The sequence below is a fragment of the Musca autumnalis genome, unplaced genomic scaffold, assembly GCF_047663935.1.
Source record: "Musca autumnalis isolate F117 unplaced genomic scaffold, ASM4766393v1 scaffold_4, whole genome shotgun sequence".
NCBI classification, from domain to species: domain Eukaryota; kingdom Metazoa; phylum Arthropoda; class Insecta; order Diptera; family Muscidae; genus Musca; species Musca autumnalis.
This window is the reverse complement of record NW_027411977.1, coordinates 42914368-42941137: the sequence shown is the minus strand read 5'-3', so window position 1 is coordinate 42941137 and position 26770 is coordinate 42914368. Positions and strand designations below refer to the sequence as shown.

The 26770-nt window shown below is 40.2% G+C and overlaps 1 protein-coding gene across 2 annotated transcripts in view; it reads left to right on the top strand.

The window, feature by feature from the left end:
• The window catches only part of LOC141400858 (uncharacterized), a 169705-nt gene that overhangs the window by 114686 nt on the left and 28249 nt on the right, over window positions 1-26770 (top strand). For both annotated transcript variants that reach the window (XM_073980458.1, XM_073980459.1), the window contains exon 4: window positions 290-502. In XM_073980458.1, coding sequence (XP_073836559.1) covers window positions 443-502 — 60 coding nt within the window. In that variant the 5' untranslated portion in view covers window positions 290-442. The remainder of the gene's footprint in view (window positions 1-289; window positions 503-26770) is intronic.

The window sequence follows — 26770 nt, the reverse complement described above, 5'->3', positions numbered from 1 at the left end:
ACCAATTAATTAATGAACAGTGAGTGTATGTGTTTGTGTTTAAGCATCTTGTTAATGATGAACGAACAGCAAAAAAATTGGATATTCACAGCAACTAAAATTGGATTATTGGCCAACATTTTCATTAATTTCAATCAATTTGAAGATTAAAAACACGAAAGAATGAGAATAAAATATTCAATTATCACATACAATGTAGAGGGATAAAATTGAATTGTTTGATTTTTATTATTTCTACAAAAATATTCCAAACTTTAATTTTGATTTTTCTTGTTTGATTTATTTTTAGCCTTGTCGTAAACACTTTAAATTCTCACGCTTCCTCAGCGGCGGCCCCCATGGCTTATGAAAATCAAATCTATGCTGAAATAATTTTCAATTATATTTGACGTTATCATATTGACGTTAATCGATCGCATAAGACATAAGCTGAACATATAACATGAACTGGCAGTTCTTTTGGAGATTATTCGCTTTGGTGCAGATGTTTAGTTTTAGTGAGGTGAGTATGGATGAATGAATTACGGACGATGTGTAAATGAAATCTATGCAAAATCCTCTTAATACATTATATAAAAACTTCTTAAGTCCCCGCCCGAAATAGCCACAAATGGGCACGGTGGTTCTACTGAATTATCGAAATCTACGAAATTCGAATTTAAAAATAAACGTTGTATTTCATAAATTAAAATTTTGAAATTCTTTAAATTTGTTATTTTTACAATTTTCAAGTAATCACCACATTATGGTAATACCACCAAAAAATTACCATTAAGAACTTTTTTTGGCCACAAAGTCATTCTTCATCATGCATTTAATTGCACTCAAATCCATTCCGTTGACATTAACATTGTCTGGAACATGGACATCGTAAATATGGTTGTTGTGACATTGCATTAAAGAAATCGTCTTTTTCTTTTGCACAATTCAGAGTCGTGTGTGTTCTGTTTTTAAACTTTAGATTTATTTAATTTTGTTCTGATTTGTTGTTTTCTTGCTAATCTTTGTGGCAGAATTTATTGGATAAAGATTTAACTTGTCAGAGATGTCTGTTGTTCATTTGCTATGGTTTTGTTTTGCTATTTTGTGTGCTAAACAAAAGACATCTTCCAAATTAAGGCATTAAGTGAGTGAGATACATACATGACATGACAGCATACACAATACAGCCAAGGAAAAATATTAGTTGAAATATATTTAAAAATATGATTTAATACATACTAGCAAAGTGCCCGCTACTTCGTATGCGTTAAATATACAAAACAAATAAACAATATATAATATAGAATGGTGGAAACATTTTGTGTACTAATACGTACCACTTTAGTCCGATTTTCGTCACGCCTACACATCAAGAGCAGTCCACATTTTTTGAAATATTTTAATTGAGGTTCTCAGCGCAAATACAGCCTAACCCAACAACCGCCATCCTCATTTCCAGCTCTATCTGTTCCCCCAAAACCAATTATAGAACTATTTAGTACTTTACATGTAAATGCATAAATACGAACCTCCTCCTAAATTCCCTTCACACAATAACAAATTGTACCAAATCCTGTGTAAATCGGACGTTATAAGCAAATGATAACAGTAATCTTAATTCCAAATCTCACGAATCCAGATCTATCCGTTCAACCAATACAAAATTGTACCACACATGGAACCATTTCGTACCCCTAAGTGTACCTAATTCCACATTTTAGGATTCGAGCGCTATAATTTCACCCAAATCCTAATTGAACAAAATGTAGTTCTTTTCGTACTCATAAGTACGAATTTCAAAAACTACTTCCATATCTCAATCCTACACTCCAACAGTAATCTTAATTCCAAATTTCTTGATTCCAACTCTATCCGTTCGCTCAAATCCAAATTGTACCAAATTTAGTACTATTTAGTACTTTTCCTACCCACAACTAAAAATTTCCAAAATTTTATCAATCCTACAATTCAACAGGTATTTTAATTCCAAACTTGAGTATGGCAGCTACATCAGATCACCGAAATCCAAATTGTACCAAATTTAGTACCATTTAGTACTTTTCGCACCCATAAGTACAAATTTTCAAAACTACCTCAGTGCTATGTTCAAACAATAAGCTTAATTCCGAATTTCAGGATTCTAGATATATCCGATAACTCAAATCCAAATATGGTACCATTTAGTACTATTCGTATCCATAGTACGAATTTCTAAACCTACATCTATCAACACTCCAACATCAACATCACATAAATTAAAATAAAATATCCGTTCACCCAAATGCAAACTGTATCAAATTTGGTACCATTTAGTACTTTTGTACCCATGAGTACGAATTTCTACAACTATCTCAATCCTACACGCCAACAGTAATCTTAATTGCAAATTTCAGGATTACAGCTGCATCCGATCACCGTAATCCAAATTGTACCAAATTTGATGCCATTTAGTATTTTTCGTATCCAAAGTACGAATTTCCAAACCTTCCTCTTTCAACACTCCAACAATAATTCCGAATTTCAGGATTCCAAATGTGTCCGATCACATAAATTAAAATTTGGTACCATTTAGTACTTTTCGTACCCATAACTAAAAATTTCAAAAACTTCATAAATCCTACTTACCAACAGTAATCCTTATTCCGAATCTCGGGATTCCAGCTATATCCGTTCACCCAAATCCAAATTGTACCAGATTTGGTACCATTTAGTACTTTTCGTACACATAAGTACCAATTTTCAAAACTACCTCAGTGCTATGTTCAAACAATAAGCTTAATTCCGAATTTCAGAATTCCAGATACATCCGATAACTCAAATCCAAATTTGGTACCATTTAGTACTATTCGTATCCAAAGTACGAATTTCCAAACCTACCTCTATCAACACTCCAACAGCAATTTTAATTCCGAATTCACGATTCCAAATGTATCCCAACATTGAAATCTAAATTGTACCAAATTTAGTACTATTTAGTACTTTTCCTACCCATAACTAAAAATTTCCAAAACTTTATCAATCCTACACTCCAATAGTACTCCTTATTCCAAATCTCGGAATTTCAGCTATATCCGTTCACCCAAACCCAAATTGTACCAAATTTAGTACTATTTAGTACTATTCGTACCCAAGAGTACGAATATCCACAACTACCTCAAGCCTACACGCCAACAGTAATCTTAATTCCAAATTTCAGAATTACAGCTGCATCAGATCACCATAATCCAAATTGTACCAAGTTTAGTACCATTTAGTGCTTTTTGTTCCCATAGGTCCGAATTTCCAAACCTACCTCTATCCAACACTCCAAAAGTAATCTTAATTTCGAATTTCAGGATTCCAAATGTATCTGATCACCCAAATCCAAATTGTACCAAATTTGGTACCATTTAGTACTTTTCGTTGCCATAAGTACGAATTTCCAAAAGTATACCAATCCCACACTCCAATTATAATCTTAATTCCAAATTTCACTATTCCAGCTCTATCCGATCACTTAAATTCATATTGTACCAAATTTGGTACCATTTAGTACTTTTCGTACCCAAAAGTACGAATTTCCAAAATACCTCTATCCTACACTCCGACAGTAATCCTAATTCTAAATTTCAGGATTCCAGGTCCATCCGTTCCCCCAAATCCAAATTGTACCTTATTTGGTACTATTTAGTACCTTCCGTACCCATATGTACGAATATCGAAAACTACCTCCATATGTCAAACCTACACTCCAACAGTAATAGTAGTTCCAAATTTCAGAATTCCAACTTTATCGGTTCGCCCAAATTCACATTTTACCAAATTTAGTACTATTTAGTACTATTCGTACACATTTTCAAAACCACCTCCTAATATCAACTTATCTTCTAAACCTTGATTTTCATTCCAAATTTCAAGATTTTAGCTCTGTCCGTTCACGTTATACCAAATGGTACTAAATTTAGTAACTTTTATTACTTTTCGTACACTTATAGTTCGAATTTCCAAAAACCCTTTGGTACACCTTTTTAACTCTCCATCAGTGAACCTCATTCCAAATTTCAGAATTCTAGCTCTTCGCGTTTGCCTAATACTAAGGGTACCATATTTAGTACCTTTTAGTACTTTTGGTACTGTTCTAGTTCGAATTTCCAAAAACCGAGCCTTATCTGACCTATTCGGACCATGAGTGACCCTCACCCAAAATTTCAAGATTCTAGCTCCAGCCGTTTAGTCTGGGCGTTGATTATCAGTCAGTCAGTCAGTGAGTCAGTGAATCAGTGAGTCATCATTACTGAACTCTTTTATAAGTATAGATTATGAATGGGCTCCAAGTAGCTGTTAAAGAAGGACAATGTGAGGTATGTGTGCATGTATTTCGAGTCTATCAACACCAGCTTGAAATTTGGAAAATCTATATGCGAATTATGTGGATAGAACCAATAGCCATATAAGAATATGATATATTTTCGTTGTTCGTTCGTTTTGCTGCTTAATTTTCCTCTTGCTATATCTCTAAGTCTGGAAATGTGACTGTATCAATAGGTTGCAACGATAATGCTACTGGAGTTGTATGGATTTGGCAGGGTAATTGAAAAGATGCAGTATATATGTTATACCGCTTCCTGATTAGATGTTGTGCAGGGTGTTAGCAAGTTTTTAACTATAAGAATAAAGGCGACAGCACCATCCCGAGCCAAAGCCACTCTGTTTGTCGTGACTGCCGATTTTCTTCAGCTGCCGTAACTGGAAGATGTATTCCGAGGACGATAGTGGTTTAAGGCACCTGCGACTGCATCTGTGTGAATGATATTCAAACCTGACTAATAGGCTTACTGATCTTTGGGTTCTCCCTTGTAATGTTTGAAACATATCTCCCTGGGTGGGGGCTCCTATCCATCATACGATGGTCAAAATAACTCCCACGGTAACGATCATACTGGAAGAATCTTCTTCTCTTCAAGTAGATGGTCCACAGATGACATGAGGAGGTACCCTGTTGCCTTCCTCAGGTTGGCGTTCTAACAGGTTTAAATGTTATTACATCGTGATTCACTTATATTCGTTCCTACCGGCTCCGCGTAGATATGTGATCGAAAAGGTTTATTTATCTGTCTTGAGGACCTTGTTCCCAAATCACAGCTTATCGAAAATAGCTGTGGCATGCGCGGACGACTTGAAGATACAGCATAATGCAACCCTAAAATCTTGGAGCAGTAAGTGGTCGGGATTCAGTTCTGTGTCTATCTGCGCAGCCCAAGTGATAACAAGATTAGCCGTATATTCAGTGGTCGGTATTTGCATGTTCCTCTCGCGGTAATATCGCTTAAATAGAATCTTAGTCTTCACAAATGACATTGGTGAAGTTACCAACCAACTCCAATATTGAACAATCATTCAAATACGTAACGATATTAATCTGAAGGGGCGGAAAACAGGAAAAGTGAGGTTAGGTTAAACTGTTCTCTCTGCATCACTCTACGGACATCGCTTCTTGTTTCTGAGGTCTTTATACACGAGGTGAAGGGAGTCTTTATAGACGAGCTGATGGGAGTATTTATGGACGAATTGAAGGGAGTGTTTATAGAATACAAGAAAGGTAGGGGTTAAACAGCCCCGGAGGTATCACCTCCCATTTGGAAACTCCCTTTTTCTCTAACTCTATGAACATCGCTTCTTGTTTCTGAATTCCGCGTACGACTGGCGTTTACACATATAGTTGAAGCCTTTATAGACGAACTGAAGGGTCTCTTTATAGACGAGCTGAAGGGAGTCTTTATAGACCAGCTGAATGGAATCTTTATAGACGAGCTGAATGGAATCATAATAGACCAGCGGAATGGAGTAGTCATAAAAAAGCTGAGTCTTTATAAACGAGCTGAAGAGAGTCTTTATAGGCGAGCTGAACGGAGTCTTTATAGACGAGCTGACGGGAGTCTTTATAGACGAACTGAAGGGAGTCTTTACAGACGTGCTGAAGGGAGTCTTTATAGACGAGCTGAAGGTAGTCTTTATAGGCCAGCAGAAGGGAGCTGAGGAGAGTATTTGAAGGTAGTCTTTTTAGACGAGCTGAATGGAGTCTTTATAGACGTGCTGAAGGAAGTCTTTATAGACGAGCTGAAGGGAGTCTTTATAGACGAGCTGAAGGTAGTCTTTATAGACGAGCTGAACGGAATCTTTATAGACGAGCTGAAGGGAATCTTTATAGACGTGGTGAAGGGAGTCTTTATAGACGAGCTGAAGGGAGTCTTTATAGACGAGCTGAAGGGAGTCTTTATAGACGAGCTGAAGGGAGTCTTTATAGACGAGCTGAAGGGAGTCTTTATAGACGAGCTGAAGGGAGTCTTTATAGGCCAGCTGCAGGGAGCTGAGGAGAGTATTTGAAGGTAGTCTTTATAGAAGAGCTGAAGGTAGTCTTTATAGACGAGCTGAAGGGAGTCTTTATAGACGAGCTGACGGGAGTCTTTATAGACGAGCTGACGGGAGTCTTTATAGACGAGCTGACGGGAGTCTTTATAGACGAGCTGACGGGAGTCTTTATATACGAGTTGAAGAAAGTCTTTATAGACGAGCTAAAGGGAGTCTTCATAGACGAGCTAAAGGGAGTCTTTATAGACGAGCTGAAGGGAGTCTTTATAGACGAGCTGAAGGGAGTCTTTATAGACGAGCTGAAGGGAGTCTTTATAGACGAGCTGAAGGGAGTCTTTATAGACGAGCTGAAGGGAGTCTTTATAGACGAGCTGAAGGGAGTCTTTATAGACGAGCTGAAGGGAGTCTTTATAGACGAGCTGAAGGGAGTCTTTATAGACGAGCTGAAGGGAGTCTTTATAGATCAGCTGAATGGAATTTTTATAGGCCAGCGGAACGGAGTAGTCATAAGAAATCTGAGTCTTTATAGACGAGCTGAAGGCAGTCTTTATAGACCAGTTGAAGGCAGTCTTTATAGACGAGCTGAAGGGAGTCTTTATAGACGAGCTGAAGGTAGTCTTTATAGACGAGCTGAAGGTAGTCTTTATAGACGAGCTGAAGGGAGTCTTTATAGACGAGCTGAAGGCAGTCTTTATAGACGAGCTGAAGGGAGTCTTTATAGACGAGCTGAAGGGAGTCTTTATGGACGAGCTGAAGGTAGTCTTTATAGACGAGATGAAGGGAGTCTTTATAGACGAGCTGAAGGGAGTCTTTATAGACGAGCTGAAGGGAATTTTTATAGACGAGCTGAAGGGAGTCTTTATAGACGAGCTGAAGGGAGTCTTTATAGACGAGCTGAAGGGAGTCTTTATAGACGAGCTGAAGGGAGTCTTTATAGACGAGCTGAAGGAAGTCTTTATAGATCAGCTGAATGGAATTTTTATAGGCCAGCGGAACGGAGTAGTCATAAGAAATCTGAGTCTTTATAGACGAGCTGAAGGCAGTCTTTATAGACCAGTTGAAGGCAGTCTTTATAGACGAGCTGAAGGGAGTCTTTATAGACGAGCTGAAGGGAGTCTTTATAGACGAGCTGAAGGTAGTCTTTATAGACGAGCTGAAGGTAGTCTTTATAGACGAGCTGAAGGGAGTCTTTATAGACGAGCTGAAGGCAGTCTTTATAGACGAGCTGAAGGGAGTCTTTATAGACGAGCTGAAGGGAGTCTTTATGGACGAGCTGAAGGTAGTCTTTATAGACGAGATGAAGGGAGTCTTTATAGACGAGCTGAAGGGAATTTTTATAGACGAGCTGAAGGGAGTCTTTATAGACGAGCTGAAGGGAGTCTTTATAGACCAGCTGAAGGGAGTCTTTATAAACGAGCTGAAGGGAGTCATTATAGACCAGCTGAAGGGAGTCTTTATAGACCAGCTGAAGGGAGTCTTTATAGACGAGATGAAGGGATTCTTTATAGACCAGCTGAAGGGAGCCTTTATAGACGAGCTGAAGCGAGTCTTTATAGACGAGCTGAAGGGAGCCTTTATAGACGAGCTGAAGAGAGTCTTTATAGACGAGCTGAAGGGAGTCTTTATAGACGAGCTGAAGGGAGTATTTATAGACGAGCTGAAGGGAGTCTTTATAGGCCAGCTAAGGGGAACTGAGGAGAGTATTTGAAGGTAGTCTTTATAGACGAGCTGAAGGGAGTCTTTATAGACGAGCTGAAGGGAGTCTTTATAGACGAGCTGAAGGGAGTCTTTATAGACGAGCTGAAGGGAGTCTTTATAGACGAGCTGAAGGGAGTCTTTATAGGCCAGCTGAAGGGAGCTGAGGAGAGTATTTGAAGGTAGTCTTTATAGACGAGCTGAAGGTAGTCTTTATAGACGAGCTGAAGGGAGTCTTTATAGACGAGCTGAAGGGAATCTTTATAGACGAGCTGAAGGGAATCTTTATAGACGAGCTGAAGGGAGTCGTTATAGACGAGCTGAAGGGAGTTTTTATAGGCCAGCTGAAGGCAGCTGAGGAGAGTATTTGAAGGTAGTCTTTATAGACGAGCTGAAGGGAGTCGTTATAGACGAGCTGAAGGGAGTCTTTATAGGCCAGCTGAAGGGAGTCTTTATAGGCCAGCTGAAGGGAGCTGAGGAGAGTATTAGAAGTGAGTCTTTATAGACAAACTGAAGGGATTCTTTATAGACGAGCTGACGGGAGTCTTTATAGACGAGCTGACGGGAGTCTTTATAGACGAGCTGACGGGAGTCTTTATAGACGAGCTGACGGGAGTCTTTATAGACGAGCTGACGGGAGTCTTTATAGACGAGCTGACGGGAGTCTTTATAGACGAGCTGACGGGAGTCTTTATAGACGAGCTGAAGGGAGTCCTTATAGACGAGCTGAAGGAAGTCTTTATAGACGAGCTGAAGGGAGTCTTTATAGACGAGCTAAAGGGAGTCTTTATAGACGAGCTGACGGGAGTCTTTATAGACGAGCTGACGGGAGTCTTTATAGACGAGCTGACGGGAGTCTTTATAGACGAGCTGACGGGAGTCTTTATAGACGAGCTGACGGGAGTCTTTATAGACGAGCTGAAGGGAGTCTTTATAGACGAGCTGAAGGGAGTCTTTATAGACGAGCTGAAGGCAGTCTTTATAGACGAGCTGAAGGGAGTCTTTATAGACGAGCTGAAGGGAGTCTTTATAGGCCAGCTGAAGGGAACTGAGGAGAGTATTTGAAGGTAGTCTTTATAGACGAGCTGAAGGTAGTCTTTATAGACGAGCTGAAGGGAGTCTTTATAGACGAGCTGAAGGGAATCTTTATAGACGAGCTGAAGGGAATCTTTATAGACGAGCTGAAGGGAGTCGTTATAGACGAGCTGAAGGGAGTTTTATAGGCCAGCTGAAGGCAGCTGAGGAGAGTATTTGAAGGTAGTCTTTATAGACGAGCTGAAGGGAGTCGTTATAGACGAGCTGAAGGGAGTCGTTATAGACGAGCTGAAGGGAGTCTTTATAGGCCAGCTGAAGGGAGTCTTTATAGGCCAGCTGAAGGGAGCTGAGGAGAGTATTTGAAGGGAGTCTTTATAGACAAGCTGAAGGGATTCTTTAAAGAAGAACTGAAGGGAGTTTTTATAGACGAGCTGACGGGAGTCTTTATAGACGAGCTGGAGGGAGTCTTTATAGACGAGCTGAAGGGAGTCTTTATAGACGACCTGAAGGGAGTCTTTATAGACGAGCTGACGTGAGTCTTTATAGACGAGCTGAAGGGAGTCTTTATAGACGAGCTGACGTGAGTCTTTATAGACGAGCTGAAGGGAGTCTTTATAGACGAGCTGAAGGTAGTCTTTTTAGACGAGCTGAATGGAGTCTTTATAGACGAGCTGAAGGGAATCTTTATAGGCCAGCTGAAGGGAACTGAGGAGAGTATTTGAAGGTAGTCTTTATAGACGAGCTGAAGGGAGTCTTTATAGACGAGCTGCAGGGAGTCTTTACAGACGAGCTGAAGGGAGTCTTTATAGACGAGCTGAAGGGAGTCTTTATAGACGAGCTGAAGGGAGTCTTTATAGACGAGCTGAAGGGAGTCCTTATAGGCCAGCTGAAGGGAGCTGAGGAGAGTATTTGAAGGTAGTCTTTATAGACGAGCTGAAGGGAGTCTTTATAGACGAGCTGAAGGGAGTCTTTATAGACGAGCTGAAGGGAATCTTTATAGACGAGCTGAAGGGAATCTTTATAGACGAGCTGAAGGGAGTCGTTATAGACGAGCTGAAGGGAGTTTTTATAGGCCAGCTGAAGGCAGCTGAGGAGAGTATTTGAAGGTAGTCTTTATAGACGAGCTGAAGGGAGTCTTTATAGACGAGCTGAAGGGAGTCTTTATAGACGAGCTGAAGGGAGTCTTTATAGGCCAGCTGAAGGGAGTCTTTATAGGCCAGCTGAAGGGAGCTGAGGAGAGTATTTGAAGGGAGTCTTTATAGACAAGCTGAAGGGATTCTTTACAGAAGAACTGAAGGGAGTCTTTATAGACGAGCTGACGGGAGTCTTTATAGACGAGCTGACGGGAGTCTTTATAGACGAGCTGACGGGAGTCTTTATAGACGAGCTGACGGGAGTCTTTATAGACGAGCTGACGGGAGTCTTTATAGACGAGCTGACGGGAGTCTTTATAGACGAGCTGAAGGGAGTCTCTATAGACGAGCTGAAGGCAGTCTTTATAGACGAGCTGAAGGGAGTCTTTATAGACGAGCTGAAGGGAGTCTTTATAGGCCAGCTAAGGGGAACTGAGGAGAGTATTTGAAGGTAGTCTTTATAGACGAGCTGAAGGGAGTCTTTATAGACGAGCTGAAGGGAGTCTTTATAGACGAGCTGAAGGGAGTCTTTATAGGCCAGCTGAAGGGAGCTGAGGAGAGTATTTGAAGGTAGTCTTTATAGACGAGCTGAAGGTAGTCTTTATAGACGAGCTGCAGGGAGTCTTTATAGACGAGCTGCAGGGAGTCTTTATAGACGAGCTGAAGGGAATCTTTATAGACGAGCTGAAGGGAATCTTTATAGACGAGCTGAAGTGAGTTTTTATAGGCCAGCTGAAGGCAGCTGAGGAGAGTATTTGAAGGTAGTCTTTATAGACGAGCTAAAGGGAGTCGTTATAGACGAGCTGAAGGGAGTCTTTATAGGCCAGCTGAAGGGAGTCTTTATAGGCCAGCTGAAGGGAGCTGAGGAGAGTATTTGAAGGGAGTCTTTATAGACAAGCTGAAGGGATTCTTTAAAGAAGAACTGAAGGGAGTTTTTATAGACGAGCTGACGGGAGTCTTTATAGACGAGCTGGAGGGAGTCTTTATAGACGAGCTGAAGGGAGTCTTTATAGACGACCTGAAGGGAGTCTTTATAGACGAGCTGACGTGAGTCTTTATAGACGAGCTGAAGGGAGTCTTTATAGACGAGCTGACGTGAGTCTTTATAGACGAGCTGAAGGGAGTCTTTATAGACGAGCTGAAGGGAGTCTTTATAGACGAGCTGACGGGAGTCTTTATAGACGAGCTGACGGGAGTCTTTATAGACGAGCTGACGGGAGTCTTTATAGACGAGCTGACGGGAGTCTTTATAGACGAGCTGAAGGGAGTCCTTATAGACGAGCTGAAGGGAGTCTTTATAGACGAGCTGAAGGGAGTCTTTATAGACGAGCTGAAGGGAGTCTTTATAGACGAGCTAAAGGGAGTCTTTATAGACGAGCTGACGGGAGTCTTTATAGACGAGCTGACGGGAGTCTTTATAGACGAGCTGACGGGAGTCTTTATAGACGAGCTGACGGGAGTCTTTATAGACGAGCTGACGGGAGTCTTTATAGACGAGCTGAAGGGAGTCTTTATAGACGAGCTGAAGGCAGTCTTTACAGACGAGCTGAAGGGAGTCTTTATAGGCCAGCTGAAGGGAACTGAGGAGAGTATTTGAAGGTAGTCTTTATAGACGAGCTGAAGGGAGTCTTTATAGACGAGCTGAAGGGAATCTTTATAGATGAGCTGAAGGGAATCTTTATAGACGAGCTGAAGGGAGTCGTTATAGACGAGCTGAAGGGAGTTTTATAGGCCAGCTGAAGGCAGCTGAGGAGAGTATTTGAAGGTAGTCTTTATAGACGAGCTGAAGGGAGTCTTTATAGACGAGCTGAAGGGAGTCGTTATAGACGAGCTGAAGGGAGTCTTTATAGGCCAGCTGAAGGGAGTCTTTATAGGCCAGCTGAAGGGAGCTGAGGAGAGTATTTGAAGGGAGTCTTTATAGACAAGCTGAAGGGATTCTTTAAAGAAGAACTGAAGGGAGTTTTTATAGACGAGCTGACGGGAGTCTTTATAGACGAGCTGGAGGGAGTCTTTATAGACGAGCTGAAGGGAGCCTTTATAGACGACCTGAAGGGAGTCTTTATAGACGAGCTGACGTGAGTCTTTATAGACGAGCTGAAGGGAGTCTTTATAGACGAGCTGACGTGAGTCTTTATAGACGAGCTGAAGGGAGTCTTTATAGACGAGCTGAAGGTAGTCTTTTTAGACGAGCTGAATGGAGTCTTTATAGATGAGCTGAAGGGAATCTTTATAGGCCAGCTGAAGGGAACTGAGGAGAGTATTTGAAGGTAGTCTTTATAGACGAGCTGAAGGGAGTCTTTATAGACGAGCTGCAGGGAGTCTTTACAGACGAGCTGAAGGGAGTCTTTATAGACGAGCTGAAGGGAGTCTTTATAGACGAGCTGAAGGGAGTCTTTATAGACGAGCTGAAGGGAGTCTTTATAGACGAGCTGAAGGAAGCTGAGGAGAGTATTTGAAGGTAGTCTTTATAGACGAGCTGAAGGTAGTCTTTATAGACGAGCTGAAGGGAGTCTTTATAGACGAGCTGAAGGGAATCTTTATAGACGAGCTGAAGGGAGTCGTTATAGACGAGCTGAAGGGAGTTTTTATAGGCCAGCTGAAGGCAGCTGAGGAGAGTATTTGAAGGTAGTCTTTATAGACGAGCTGAAGGGAGTCTTTATAGACGAGCTGAAGGGAGTCTTTATAGACGAGCTGAAGGGAGTCTTTATAGACGAGCTGAAGGGAGTCTTTATAGACGAGCTGAAGGGAGTCTTTATAGGCCAGCTGAAGGGAGCTGAGGAGAGTATTTGAAGGGAGTCTTTATAGACAAGCTGAAGGGATTCTTTACAGAAGAACTGAAGGGAGTCTTTATAGACGAGCTGACGGGAGTCTTTATAGACGAGCTGACGGGAGTCTTTATAGACGAGCTGACGGGAGTCTTTATAGACGAGCTGACGGGAGTCTTTATAGACGAGCTGAAGGGAGTCTCTATAGACGAGCTGAAGGCAGTCTTTATAGACGAGCTGAAGGGAGTCTTTATAGACGAGCTGAAGGGAGTCTTTATAGGCCAGCTAAGGGGAACTGAGGAGAGTATTTGAAGGTAGTCTTTATAGACGAGCTGAAGGGAGTCTTTATAGACGAGCTGAAGGGAGTCTTTATAGACGAGCTGAAGGGAGTCTTTATAGACGAGCTGAAGGGAGTCTTTATAGACGAGCTGAAGGGAGTCTTTATAGACGAGCTGAAGGGAGTCTTTATAGGCCAGCTGAAGGGAGCTGAGGAGAGTATTTGAAGGTAGTCTTTATAGACGAGCTGAAGGTAGTCTTTATAGACGAGCTGCAGGGAGTCTTTATAGACGAGCTGAAGGGAATCTTTATAGACGAGCTGAAGGGAATCTTTATAGACGAGCTGAAGGGAGTCGTTATAGACGAGCTGAAGGGAGTTTTTATAGGCCAGCTGAAGGCAGCTGAGGAGAGTATTTGAAGGTAGTCTTTATAGACGAGCTGAAGGGAGTCGTTATAGACGAGCTGAAGGGAGTCTTTATAGGCCAGCTGAAGGGAGTCTTTATAGGCCAGCTGAAGGGAGCTGAGGAGAGTATTTGAAGGGAGTCTTTATAGACAAGCTGAAGGGATTCTTTAAAGAAGAACTGAAGGGAGTTTTTATAGACGAGCTGACGGGAGTCTTTATAAACGAGCTGGAGGGAGTCTTTATAGACGAGCTGGAGGGAGTCTTTATAGACGAGCTGAAGGGAGTCTTTATAGACGACCTGAAGGGAGTCTTTATAGTCGAGCTGACGTGAGTCTTTATAGACGAGCTGAAGGGAGTCTTTATAGACGAGCTGACGTGAGTCTTTATAGACGAGCTGAAGGGAGTCTTTATAGACGAGCTGAAGGGAGTCTTTATAGACGAGCTGAAGGGAGTATTTATAGACGAGCTGACGGGAGTCTTTATAGACGAGCTGACGGGAGTCTTTATAGACGAGCTGACGGGAGTCTTTATAGACGAGCTGACGGGAGTCTTTATAGACGAGCTGAAGGGAGTCCTTATAGACGAGCTGAAGGGAGTCTTTATAGACGAGCTGAAGGGAGTCTTTATAGACGAGCTAAAGGGAGTCTTTATAGACGAGCTAAAGGGAGTCTTTATAGACGAGCTGACGGGAGTCTTTATAGACGAGCTGACGGGAGTCTTTATAGACGAGCTGACGGGAGTCTTTATAGACGAGCTGAAGGGAGTCTTTATAGACGAGCTGAAGGGAGTCTTTATAGGCCAGCTGAAGGGAACTGAGGAGAGTATTTGAAGGTAGTCTTTATAGACGAGCTGAAGGGAGTCTTTATAGGCCAGCTGAAGGGAGCTGAGGAGAGTATTTGAAGGGAGTCTTTATAGACAAGCTGAAGGGATTCTTTAAAGAAGAACTGAAGGGAGTTTTTATAGACGAGCTGACGGGAGTCTTTATAGACGAGCTGGAGGGAGTCTTTATAGACGAGCTGAAGGGAGTCTTTATAGACGACCTGAAGGGAGTCTTTATAGTCGAGCTGACGTGAGTCTTTATAGACGAGCTGAAGGGAGTCTTTATAGACGAGCTGACGTGAGTCTTTATAGACGAGCTGAAGGGAGTCTTTATAGACGAGCTGAAGGGAGTATTTATAGACGAGCTGACGGGAGTCTTTATAGACGAGCTGACGGGAGTCTTTATAGACGAGCTGACGGGAGTCTTTATAGACGAGCTGACGGGAGTCTTTATAGACGAGCTGACGGGAGTCTTTATAGACGAGCTGAAGGGAGTCCTTATAGACGAGCTGAAGGGAGTCTTTATAGACGAGCTGAAGGGAGTCTTTATAGACGAGCTAAAGGGAGTCTTTATAGACGAGCTGACGGGAGTCTTTATAGACGAGCTGACGGGAGTCTTTATAGACGAGCTGACGGGAGTCTTTATAGACGAGCTGAAGGGAGTCTTTATAGACGAGCTGAAGGCAGTCTTTATAGACGAGCTGAAGGGAGTCTTTATAGACGAGCTGAAGGGAGTCTTTATAGGCCAGCTGAAGGGAACTGAGGAGAGTATTTGAAGGTAGTCTTTATAGACGAGCTGAAGGGAGTCTTTATAGACGAGCTGAAGGGAATCTTTATAGATGAGCTGAAGGGAATCTTTATAGACGAGCTGAAGGGAGTCGTTATAGACGAGCTGAAGGGAGTTTTATAGGCCAGCTGAAGGCAGCTGAGGAGAGTATTTGAAGGTAGTCTTTATAGACGAGCTGAAGGGAGTCGTTATAGACGAGCTGAAGGGAGTCTTTATAGGCCAGCTGAAGGGAGCTGAGGAGAGTATTTGAAGGGAGTCTTTATAGACAAGCTGAAGGGATTCTTTAAAGAAGAACTGAAGGGAGTTTTTATAGACGAGCTGACGGGAGTCTTTATAGACGAGCTGGAGGGAGTCTTTATAGACGAGCTGAAGGGAGTCTTTATAGACGACCTGAAGGGAGTCTTTATAGACGACCTGAAGGGAGTCTTTATAGACGAGCTGACGTGAGTCTTTATAGACGAGCTGACGTGAGTCTTTATAGACGAGCTGAAGGGAGTCTTTATAGACGAGCTGACGTGAGTCTTTATAGACGAGCTGAAGGGAGTCTTTATAGACGAGCTGAAGGGAGTATTTATAGACGAGCTGAAGGGAGTATTTATAGACGAGCTAAAGGGAGTCTTTATAGACGAGCTGAAGGGAGTCTTTATAGACGAGCTGAAGGGAGTCTTTATAGACGAGTTGAAGGGAGTCTTTATAGACGAGCTGAAGGGAGTCTTTATAGACGAGCTGAAGGGAGTCTTTATAGACGAGCTGAAGGGAGTCTTTATAGACGAGCTGAAGGGAGTCTTTATAGACGAGCTGAAGGGAGTCTTTATAGACGAGCTGAAGGGAGTCTTTATAGACGAGCTGAAGGGAGTCTTTATAGACGAGCTGAAGGGAGTCTTTATAGACGAGCTGAAGGGAGTCTTTATAGACGAGCTGAAGGGAGTCTTTATAGACGAGCTGAAGGGAGTCTTTATAGACGAGCTGAAGGGAGTCTTTATAGACGAACTAAAGAGATTCTTTATAGACCAGCTGAATGGAGTAGTTTTTCTATGACTCTTTATAGACGAGTGAATGGAGTTTTTATAGACGAGGTGAAGGAAGTCTTTAAAGACAAGCTGAAGGCAGTCTTTATAGACGAGCTGAAGGGAGTCTTTATAGGCCAGCTGAGGGGAACTGAGGAGAGTATTTGAAGGTAGTCTTTATAGACGAGCTGAAGGGAGTCTTTATAGACGAGCTGCAGGGAGTCTTTACAGGCGAGCTGAAGGGAGTCTTTATAGACGAGCTGAAGGGAGTCTTTATAGACGAGCTGAAGGGAGTCCTTATAGACGAGCTGAAGGGAGTCTTTATAGACGAGCTGAAGGGAGTCTTTATAGACGAGCTAAAGGGAGTCTTTATAGACGAGCTGAAGGGAGTCTTTATAGACGAGCTGAAGGGAGTCTTTATAGACGAGCTAAAGGGAGTCTTTATAGACGAGCTGACGGGAGTCTTTATAGACGAGCTGACGGGAGTCTTTATAGACGAGCTGACGGGAGTCTTTATAGACGAGCTGACGGGAGTCTTTATAGACGAGCTGACGGGAGTCTTTATAGACGAGCTGACGGGAGTCTGAAGGCAGTCTTTATAGACGAGCTGAAGGGAGTCTTTATAGACGAGCTGAAGGGGGTCTTTATAGACGAGCTGAAGGGAGTCTTTATAGACGAGCTGAAGGGAGTCCTTATAGACGAGCTGAAGGGAGTCTTTATAGACGAGCTGAAGGGAGTCTTTATAGACGAGCTAAAGGGAGTCTTTATAGACGAGCTGAAGGGAGTCTTTATAGACGAGCTGAAGGGAGTCTTTATAGACGACCTGAAGGGAGTCTTTATAGACGAGCTGACGTGAGTCTTTATAGACGAGCTGAAGGGAGTCTTTATAGACGAGCTGAAGGGAGTCTTTATAGACGAGCTGAAGGGAGTATTTATAGACGAGCTAAAGGGAGTCTTTATAGACGAGCTGAAGGGAGTCTTTATAGACGAGCTGAAGGGAGTCTTTATAGACGAGCTGAAGGGAGTCTTTATAGACGAGTTGAAGAAAGTCTTTATAGACGAGCTGAAGGGAGTCTTTATAGACGAGCTGAAGGGAGTCCTTATAGACGAGCTGAAGGGCAGAGATCACCAATGAGTTACTTGCCCCCGTAAGCCAATTGAGCACGCACAAGTTTGTTGGGCCTTTTGCTTTTTTAACGCATGTGTTTTCTTGCACTCGGTATTTTTTCCACCACCATAAAAAATACTTACGACGCATCAAGACCGTTGCTTGTGCGTAATAAGTAAAACAAGTGTCCATCATATTTTGCACTGTATACAAAACTCGCAATCGTAGATAGTTTGCTAATTGGCTTATCAAGTAGAAGCACACACACAACACAACAAAAAATTGTAATTTTATTTGTTGTTGTTTCGTTTATGCTTTTCTTTATTTGCTTGGAATGTTATGTGTGCTTTTGCATGTTCTTTTAACGTTTGAAAATCACCCAGTGGGAAAATTGGGAACATATTACATTGAAAATATATTTATTAACGCATTATAAGCAATACGTTCCAAAACGTATCCGTAAGAATCGAGAAAAGAATATAATTGGACAAAAAGTTAAATTATTAAATATATTATAGAAGATACGTTATATAATATACCGTAAAGAATCGAACGAGTAATTCCACTTGACAAAAAAATTCATATTAATTACCTCTTACATTCCCACTGGATACGACAAGGGAATGCAATGTTTCTTTTTGTATTTTTTTTTTTTTTTTGTTGTAATCCCGTTATCTGCCGACGCCTTTAAGTCGCAGCATAAATTTGCCAGTTTTGTTTGTGTCGTGTAACAATAAAGACGTAGTTTTGTAAAAAAATTTAATGAACTATTTTAATTTCTGTTTTTAATGACTGAATCTTCTTTTTTTGTATTCTATGAATACTTTTTTAACTACATAAAATCCTTATATTTCTAAATATAAATAAAAAATGAATTAAAATTAATGGTTTTCTATTTTAATGCAATAAATTACTTAAGGCATACGGGGGAATAAATTATTTATAAAAAGAGAATGCATACATAATACGATGCATTCCAGTATATGAATTCCATTATATATTACTAAAGAACTATAAAAGAATATACCCATTGATTGCACGATGCTTTCTATGTGGATACTATAAAGGAATATATTATTTTCCTAGGACATGTACCGTGTTACGAATAATGTATTCGGTAATCAATAAAACATAGTGGCTCTGTATTACCCGTTCGATTCCCATCGATTACATTTTCCCACTGGGCAGTGTTAGAAAATTATCTTAGCTCTCACTCTCTCGGAGAGCACGAGACAATCGGTTGAATTACAAGGGTTGAAAACAATACTTGATGTGGAATGAGCAAGAAAGTAAGACAGAAAATGTTATTGCGTATTTAAAACTACTTGGCAAAGCATACGCAAGTGTCAAAAAATATCCATTTTTAAATAACTTATTTTTTGAGTGGCTAGCCACACTCGTGCATATTTTGAGAATGGCAATCAACACTTGCATTTATTTTTTAAAGCAGCAAGCCGCACATGCGCTTGTTTTTTAGCATGTGGCTTATGAGTGTCAAAATCAGCTACTTGCGCACTTCTCTGCTGAAGGGAGTCTTTATAGACGAGTTGAAGAAAGTCTTTATAGACGAGTTGAAGAAAGTCTTTATAGACGAGTTGAAGAAAGTCTTTATAGACGAGCTGAAGGGAGTCTTCATAGACGAGCTGAAGGGAGTCTTTATAGACGAGCTGAATGGAGTCTTTATAGACGAACTAAAGAGATTCTTTATAGACCAGCTGAATGGAGTAGTTTTTCTATGACTCTTTATAGACGAGTGAATGGAGTTTTTATAGACGAGGTGAAGGAAGTCTTTAAAGACAAGCTGAAGGGAGTCTTTACAGACGAGCTGAGGGGAGTATTTGTAAAGCACCTGAGGTGAGTATTTATAGACGACCTAAAGGGAGTATTTATAGACCAGCTGAATGAAGGCGTCTTTATAGACCAGCGGAATGGAGTAGTCATAGAAAAGATAAATTTTTATAGACGAGCTGAAGGAAGTCTTTATAAAGTTGAAAGGAGTCTTTATAGACGAGCTGAGGGGAGTCTGTATATGCAGGCTGAAGGGAGTCTTTATAGACGAGCTATAGGAAGTCTGTATAGACCACCTGAAGGGAGTAGTCATAGAAAAACTGAGTCTTTATAGATGAGCTGAATGGAGTTTTTATAGAGGAACTGAAGGGAGTCTGTATAGGACAACTAAGGGAAGTATTTGTAAAACACCTGAGAAGAGTCTTTATAGACGAGCCGAAGGGTGTCTTTACAGACGAGCCGAAGGGTGTCTTTACAGACGAGCTGAAAGGAGTCTTTATAAACGAGCTGAGTGGAATCTTTATAGAATACTGGAAAGGTCGAGGTTAAACAATTCCAGAGATATCACCTCACATTTGGAGACTCCCTGTTTCTCTCCAAGAGGCTTCGACTTATTGTTCCTAAATTCCACATAAGGCTGACGTCCACATACCGGATTATCCAACGTTTCAAACTAGGGCGAGGGTAGACGCTCGATGCCCTCAAAAAATGTGGAGCGCTCCAGAGTATCAAAGGCTTTTGATGAGTCAAGCGCCACGAATACTGTCCTATTCTGCTTGAGTCCACAACTGATATGTGTGAAATTAACGCTGTGGTAGTGCTGTGCTGCTTACGAAACCTATGCTGATGGTCGGCAACTGAATAGCTTTTTTAGAAGCTGGGGAGAAGTAAAGACTCAGGAGCCTTTGTTACGGGGACAAAACCGAAATCGGTTCAGTAGCGCGACGACCCTACACATTTTCTAGACTTCGGGAAATATGTGTGAGCCGAGCGAAGGATCGATAATTCTTTGGAGATTCTATCAGGGCCTAACGCTTTGGATGATTTAGCGTTCCTGATGAACTCTTCATTCCCTCACACCTGGGTGCTTAAAAAATGTAGATTAAAATCACCTTTTCGAATCAGTCAGAGCAACGTCGTCAAAAACGTTGCATGCAACGCTGTTGTAGTGCTGTGCTGCTTACGAAACCTATGCTAATGATCGGCAACTGAATAGTTTTTTTTTTCATACGCTGGGGAAAAGTAAAGACTCAAAAGAGAGAACTCTGGGGAGCTTCTTTCAGGGCCCAAAGCTTTGGATGATTTAGTGTTCCTAATGAAAATGTCGACTAAAATAATTTGCTTACCTGTTCCAGATCAATTAGTGGAACATCACATTAGTGCATCATCACTTGAGATCCTATCTACCTTCTTCTGAGTGTTTTAGAGTGACTTCAGCGTTGCCAAAAATTACTTATTCCGTCTCCAATGTTGCAACTCTTCAATCTTGCAACTATGTTAACTGCCAATGTCAGCTTCCTTAGTCTGGGGTCGACGATCTTTGCAAGTCGGGCCATCTCTACCGTTAAATTTGAATATCATATAAGTCCCAAGAAGCCTATATAGGGTCGTCTTTTATATATAAAAGATTATTTATGGTCGAAGAAGAACACATGGGGTTTTTTTCTATAAATAAAATATCTCAGTTCTGTCACTCCGAGGGTGCTCGACAAATTGTCAATTCGGATCAGTTGTCAAAGTTAAGTTAAGATAGGATCTCTTCCTTCTACCCAGGGTTTTCAATCGACTTAAGTGTTGCCTAAAATTCACGTATTCCTGCTGTAATCTTGCAGCTCTTCGGATGACATGGCCACTGATTTTGCTTGTGCTCCAACCGACCAACCTGTTACTTCCACTTCCCCGACTTTGGGGTCTCTGGGATTGGTTTGACGACGCTCGTCCGTTAACACGCTTGTCCCACTGTCTCTGCTGTGAAATTTTGGGACCTTATGAGGGGTATGCCATTATATTGGGTGCCACCGTGGTGGAATGGTATGCACACCCACCTTGCACACAGAAGGTCGTGGGCTCGATTCCCCGGCCAGGCAAGATCAAAAATTTCAACGGTGGCAAAATACACCTCAGTAATGTTGGCGACATTTCCTGAGTATTTCAACAATGTAAAACTTTTCTACAAGTGGTGTCTTAAGACACGCCGTTCGGACACGGCAATCATTGAGCTAATATGAATAGAAGTCTACGATATGAGAGAAGTCTACCTTGTCTCTTATGAGGTCTATGAAGAAAAGACAAGGTCTTCATTTATTAATAAAGATATTTGAGGACAAATATGACCACATGAGGTCTTCTTATATACATAAAAAAGAGGTTCAGGAACACCATATAAGATAAAAGTAAAGGTAAAATGGGGTGGTATTGAGTACATATGAAACCATATGTGATCCGAGAAGCCCATATAAGATTCAAGAAGACTATATAAATTTTTCTGTTATACCAAAAAACCAAAAAAAAAGTTTCATGAGGATCATATGAGGTCTAAGACGGCCATATGAGGTCTTATTTCATACATTAAAGATTATATTAGGTTCAAGAAGAATACTTGAGGCCTTCTCATATCCGCCTTCTATGGAGGTATTTCGCTATATATAAAATATTATACGATGTTCAAGAACGTCATATCAGGTCTAATAGCCCATCTGTGGTCTTCTTTATGGTATAGAAGACCAATGTGGTCCAAGTAGGCCATATAAGATCTTCTCCTATACATAAAAGGTCATATGAGGTCCGCGAAGACCACTTAATGTCTTCTCCTATCCATTGAAGATCATATAAAGTTTTTTTTTTCTATATCTAAAATACCACATGAGGTTCAAGAGGACAATATAGGGTCTAAACCCTCCTTTGAGCTACGAAATTAATATTTCAGGTTTAAGTTAATATTTAATATTTTTTTTAATATTTAAATAAGATCATTTAAGTTTTTTTCTCTGAGTTATGGCAAATGTCTGACTGTCACTGTGGTTTTGGCGACATAACCGCAGAGGCATCATTTAAATTTGTGACAGATGTCTGAAGGCAAGACAAACCGCTGCATTAATATTTTAACCAAAAGCAAAACTACACAAACGAACAAATCGTTCATAGCATAAGAAAAAAAAACAACTAAAAACAGCAACTAAACATGACAAATGTCCACGAAACAAAAATTACAATAACAACAACAGCACCAACAAATTTATAAAACATGTAAAATGTCCACGAAAATGTCTCCGTGTTGTCAAAGTTAGCTGTCACAAATGTATGTAATGTTGACTTTTTCACTTTCTGTGTGAAAGGGTCCACATGACATTCGGGTTGACTTTTTCTAGATATTTTTCAAAATGCATACCATTCGAATTCACTAAAATTTAGAGTTTAGATATTGAAATTTAACAAATCACTCTTGGATTTGATGGATGATTTTTTGGATTAAATTACACACCAATGTGGGCATAGTTTAACCCCGCTTCCCTTTCGGTGACATTTGTCATTTAAATGTTAATTGAACTTGAAATATTTGAAATTCTCATGAAATCAAGCGGAAATAATTGCCTACAATTTGAAGGTTGACTAACAAAAAAATCGACAAGTTTTGCATTGCTGACAAAACACAAATCGACGAACAAACAATGTGTAAACAAAAAATTCGTTCAATGAACTATTTACAAAGTCAGCGGAAAAATCATAGGCATAGTAAGTTACATATGTATTTATGTACATCAATGTTTAAAGTTCTATAGAAAGTCAGCAATAAATATGCCATGGAATACGTATTTACATATATACTTTATATAATGTGTGTGAAAATATATGTATATATGAGAGATCAAATTTATGCAACCTTTCATTCTTTGTTTGGGTGTCATATTGCCCTAAAACCCACCACAACTATTCAGCTGAGGTCTTCTTCCACATATAAATGGCTTTATGAGCTCCAAGAAGACCATTAGATCATTAGGTCTTCTTCTGAGCATACAAAACATGTAAGGTATAAGAAGACCATATGAGACCCATGAATACAATATTTGGTCTAAGAAGACCATCCAAAATAACATATGGGGACCAAGAAGATGGCAATATGAGTTCTTCTTTTATACATAAAATATCATATAAAGCCCAAGGGGATCATCTATAGCTAAAACACTATATGCGTTTGAAGAAGATCTACTTCTACATATAAGAGACCTGAGGCCCATGAAGATAATATGTGGTCGTACGTTAATACATACATGTGACACGAGGTCCAAGAATACCACATATCGTCAGATTCTTTGTAGATTTTAACTTCCTCAAAATATTTCAGTTGCGCACTCGTGCATTGTTCCTCGAAAATGCAACTAAATCGGAAATAAAAACGATACATGTTTGCTCTTTACCTGCGTTAAAAATGCGCAATTGTGACGTTTGAAATACATAGCTTCGCATTTGTTAAGTACTACGGCGTTATGAAACACAATACTTCACACAGTTTCCAGTCATTTGCCTAAGCAACTGACGATACAGAAGTCGGACATACAGTTAAGAAAGTAACTGGTGTATTTAAGTTATTTTACGTGAATTTCTATTAATTTATGAATTTGAGTTGTAACGTTAACTTTTATTAAGCATTTAGTTTATTTGTTAGTTTTGCAACAACAACTATTGTTTGGAGTTTTCTGCAATCATGAAATTATTGTTTAGTATTAATTTACACTGTATTCTCTCTCTCCCTCTCTTTTTTTGTTGTTGTGCATTCAGTTGTAGCTTACATTGCGATGTCATTCATTATTGCCCCCTTGAAGGGGCCCTTCTGCTCTCTTTAATTTGTCTGTTTGTGTGTACATATGTGCATCCGAATCTCATTTGAACATTGTAGAACCTCCCACATAAAGGATGTTAGAACAGTCTGGGCATACGCAAGCGGGTATAAATACTTGAGCGGTGCAAGTGGGCAGTTTAGTTGTACATTATATCGCGACTTTAAACCGTCTGTGTAAATAAAGGAGTAAATTGCAAACTCACTGAACTGAAGTGTAAACCAACATGTGTGAACAACTGAAGTAACGTCAATAAGCATTGTAGAATCGTAATCTAAAGCGAACCCTTGTTTTAATTGGCATACACCGTATCGGAAAATAAAATAGTAAAACGTATACATGGGGTTAAGTTAAACCCTAATTCCGTAACAATACTATATGAGGTTCAAGAATACCACATAAGGTCTAAGGAAAATATATGAGTATATGAGGCCTTCTTCTATATAGAAGAGACAATATGAGTTTCGAGTAGGCCATATGAAGTCCAAGAAGACCACTTGAAGTCTTTTTATATCCAAAAAATATGTTATGAGGTCCAATAACACCACATAAGATCTCCTCCTATCCGTCGAAGACCATGAAAGGGTTTTCTTCTATACGTAAAATAACATATGAATTTCAAGACCATGTGAGGTTCAAGAAATAACAAGTAAACGTACACTTTCCATTAAATTTGGGTTTATGTATTTCGAAAGGACTGTCTCTTATAGAAAGAGAATGTCAAAATCACTCACTTGCTTTGTAGCTGCCGAGTAGAACGTAAACTCGCGAATAACACCAAATACAAACATTAAAACAAATGTATGCAACACATTCTTGAAACAAAATAAAAATTTTAAAGACACGTTTTAATGGCGGTTTCATTCATTATTTTGAAGAAATCAATAAAATAAAATAATTCAAAATACCGACACATTTTATTTTTCAAACAAAAAACAAATCACACATATTCCAATGCTTGTATGTATGTATATGTGGATTTTGTTTTCATTTCTCATTTGGCTCTCATTCATAATAGGGTTTTGGGTAGGGAAATCCCGCACCGGGAATTCCCGGGAATTCTCGGTTTTTTGGTTACGGGATTTTCCCGGGAAACAAAATCATATTTCCCGGGAAATCGGGAATATCTTTTTACATTAATCACAACTAATATTAAATTAATGAATAAACTATGCCTGTCACTTTTATACCATAGAATCAGAATTCGATTAGATTTTACAGAATCGATAAATTACAAAATATTTGGAAATAACTTTAACCTACAAAAGTGTCTTCAGGGAGAAAGTTATAAGAGCCGCACCAAAAACATGGTCTATAACAACGGAATTTTATTCTGTTTTATTTAAGTGCGAAAGAATATTTTCTATTTTAAAGTCCCATTTTTATACCCTCAGCCATTGGGCTAAAGAGGGTCAGGCTTGCTGGCTGGTTCGCACGATAACTTTCGAACGAAGCCACCGACCAGGTCAAAAATTTGGCAATCGAGATTTTTTTCAAACTTAGTTTATGTTCGAAGATGGACCATATGGGTACCTTCCCCACAAAGTTCAACAATTATCGCTAAAATGGTGCGCACGATAACTCTCGAAGGAAATAACCTAATTGGTCATAATTTTGCATATGATAATATTATTTCCAGGCATAGAACGGGTTCCACACAAAATTCGGAAAAAGTGAAGTTTTAGATTTTGTCTCAGGTCCGATTTGATTTTTTTTTCAGCAATTTGTCTTTACGGCTCCCTTTACGACGATATAAAATTCGTCGGGCAGGTCCATATTTCCTTAGATTATGTCTTAAAAGCTCCAAGAAACCTTGACGGCACTTTGCATATCGTATTATTTCATCTAGTCATGTATCGGGTTGGAATATGGACTATATCGGTCCAGCAACATGTTTTGTGTGCGCCCTAGTTAAACGGTACAATCTTTTTCGGGGCAAATCCATACTCCCAAAGAAATTGGCTCAAAAACTCAAAAAGTCCCTAAAAACGTCAGAAGTATTGTGTTTGCTTAATTTCCTTAGGTCCGAGGCTGAGGGTATATCTCAGTCGGCACAGCTGATTGATACGATCTTAAGCATAAGAATAAAACACACATTTTTTCGAGGTCCATAAAATTGGAATTTGTGATCAATATCTTCATTGTTTGTGCTAAGCCACTTTCCATAGAGCGATCATTAGCTTTGAATGATGGGTAAAATCCGGGCAACATGGTGAATTTTTCCATATTTTTTCGTTTTTAATCGATAGAGCAAAAACGTGTCATACATTTTTGAGCCCGCACCTCTTTGAAAATATTGTATTTCATATAAGTTACTATCGGAAGATAAAAAAATCACGGAAATATTGGTCCACTCTCGTATTTTAAAATTTCCCGGGAAATCCCGGATTCCCGGGAATTGCGATTTTTTGATTCCCGTTTCCCGGGAATGATAAAAACCGGGAAAACCCAAAACTCTAATTCATAAACATAGTTGTACAAATGTACATTGAAATTAGTAGTATTTCGCATAGGATACGTAACGGCAGTCGCACGATAGTTTGCGAAATACATGAACGCATTTTTAGACGGAAGTGAGTGAATGCTTTCCTTTCGTACAGGTTTCGGTGCGACATACATGAACAGGCGGTTAGTCAAGATAATGTGAATTAGGTCTTTACTGCAGAGACTAGTGTATTAGTCCTCCTCTTTGGCATCTTGTACGATCCTTCTGCTACACGTGATGGTGAGTTTTGTTTCCAGGATCGCAACGACCATGATGTCCCTCCTGAATTTGTTGAGGAGACCGT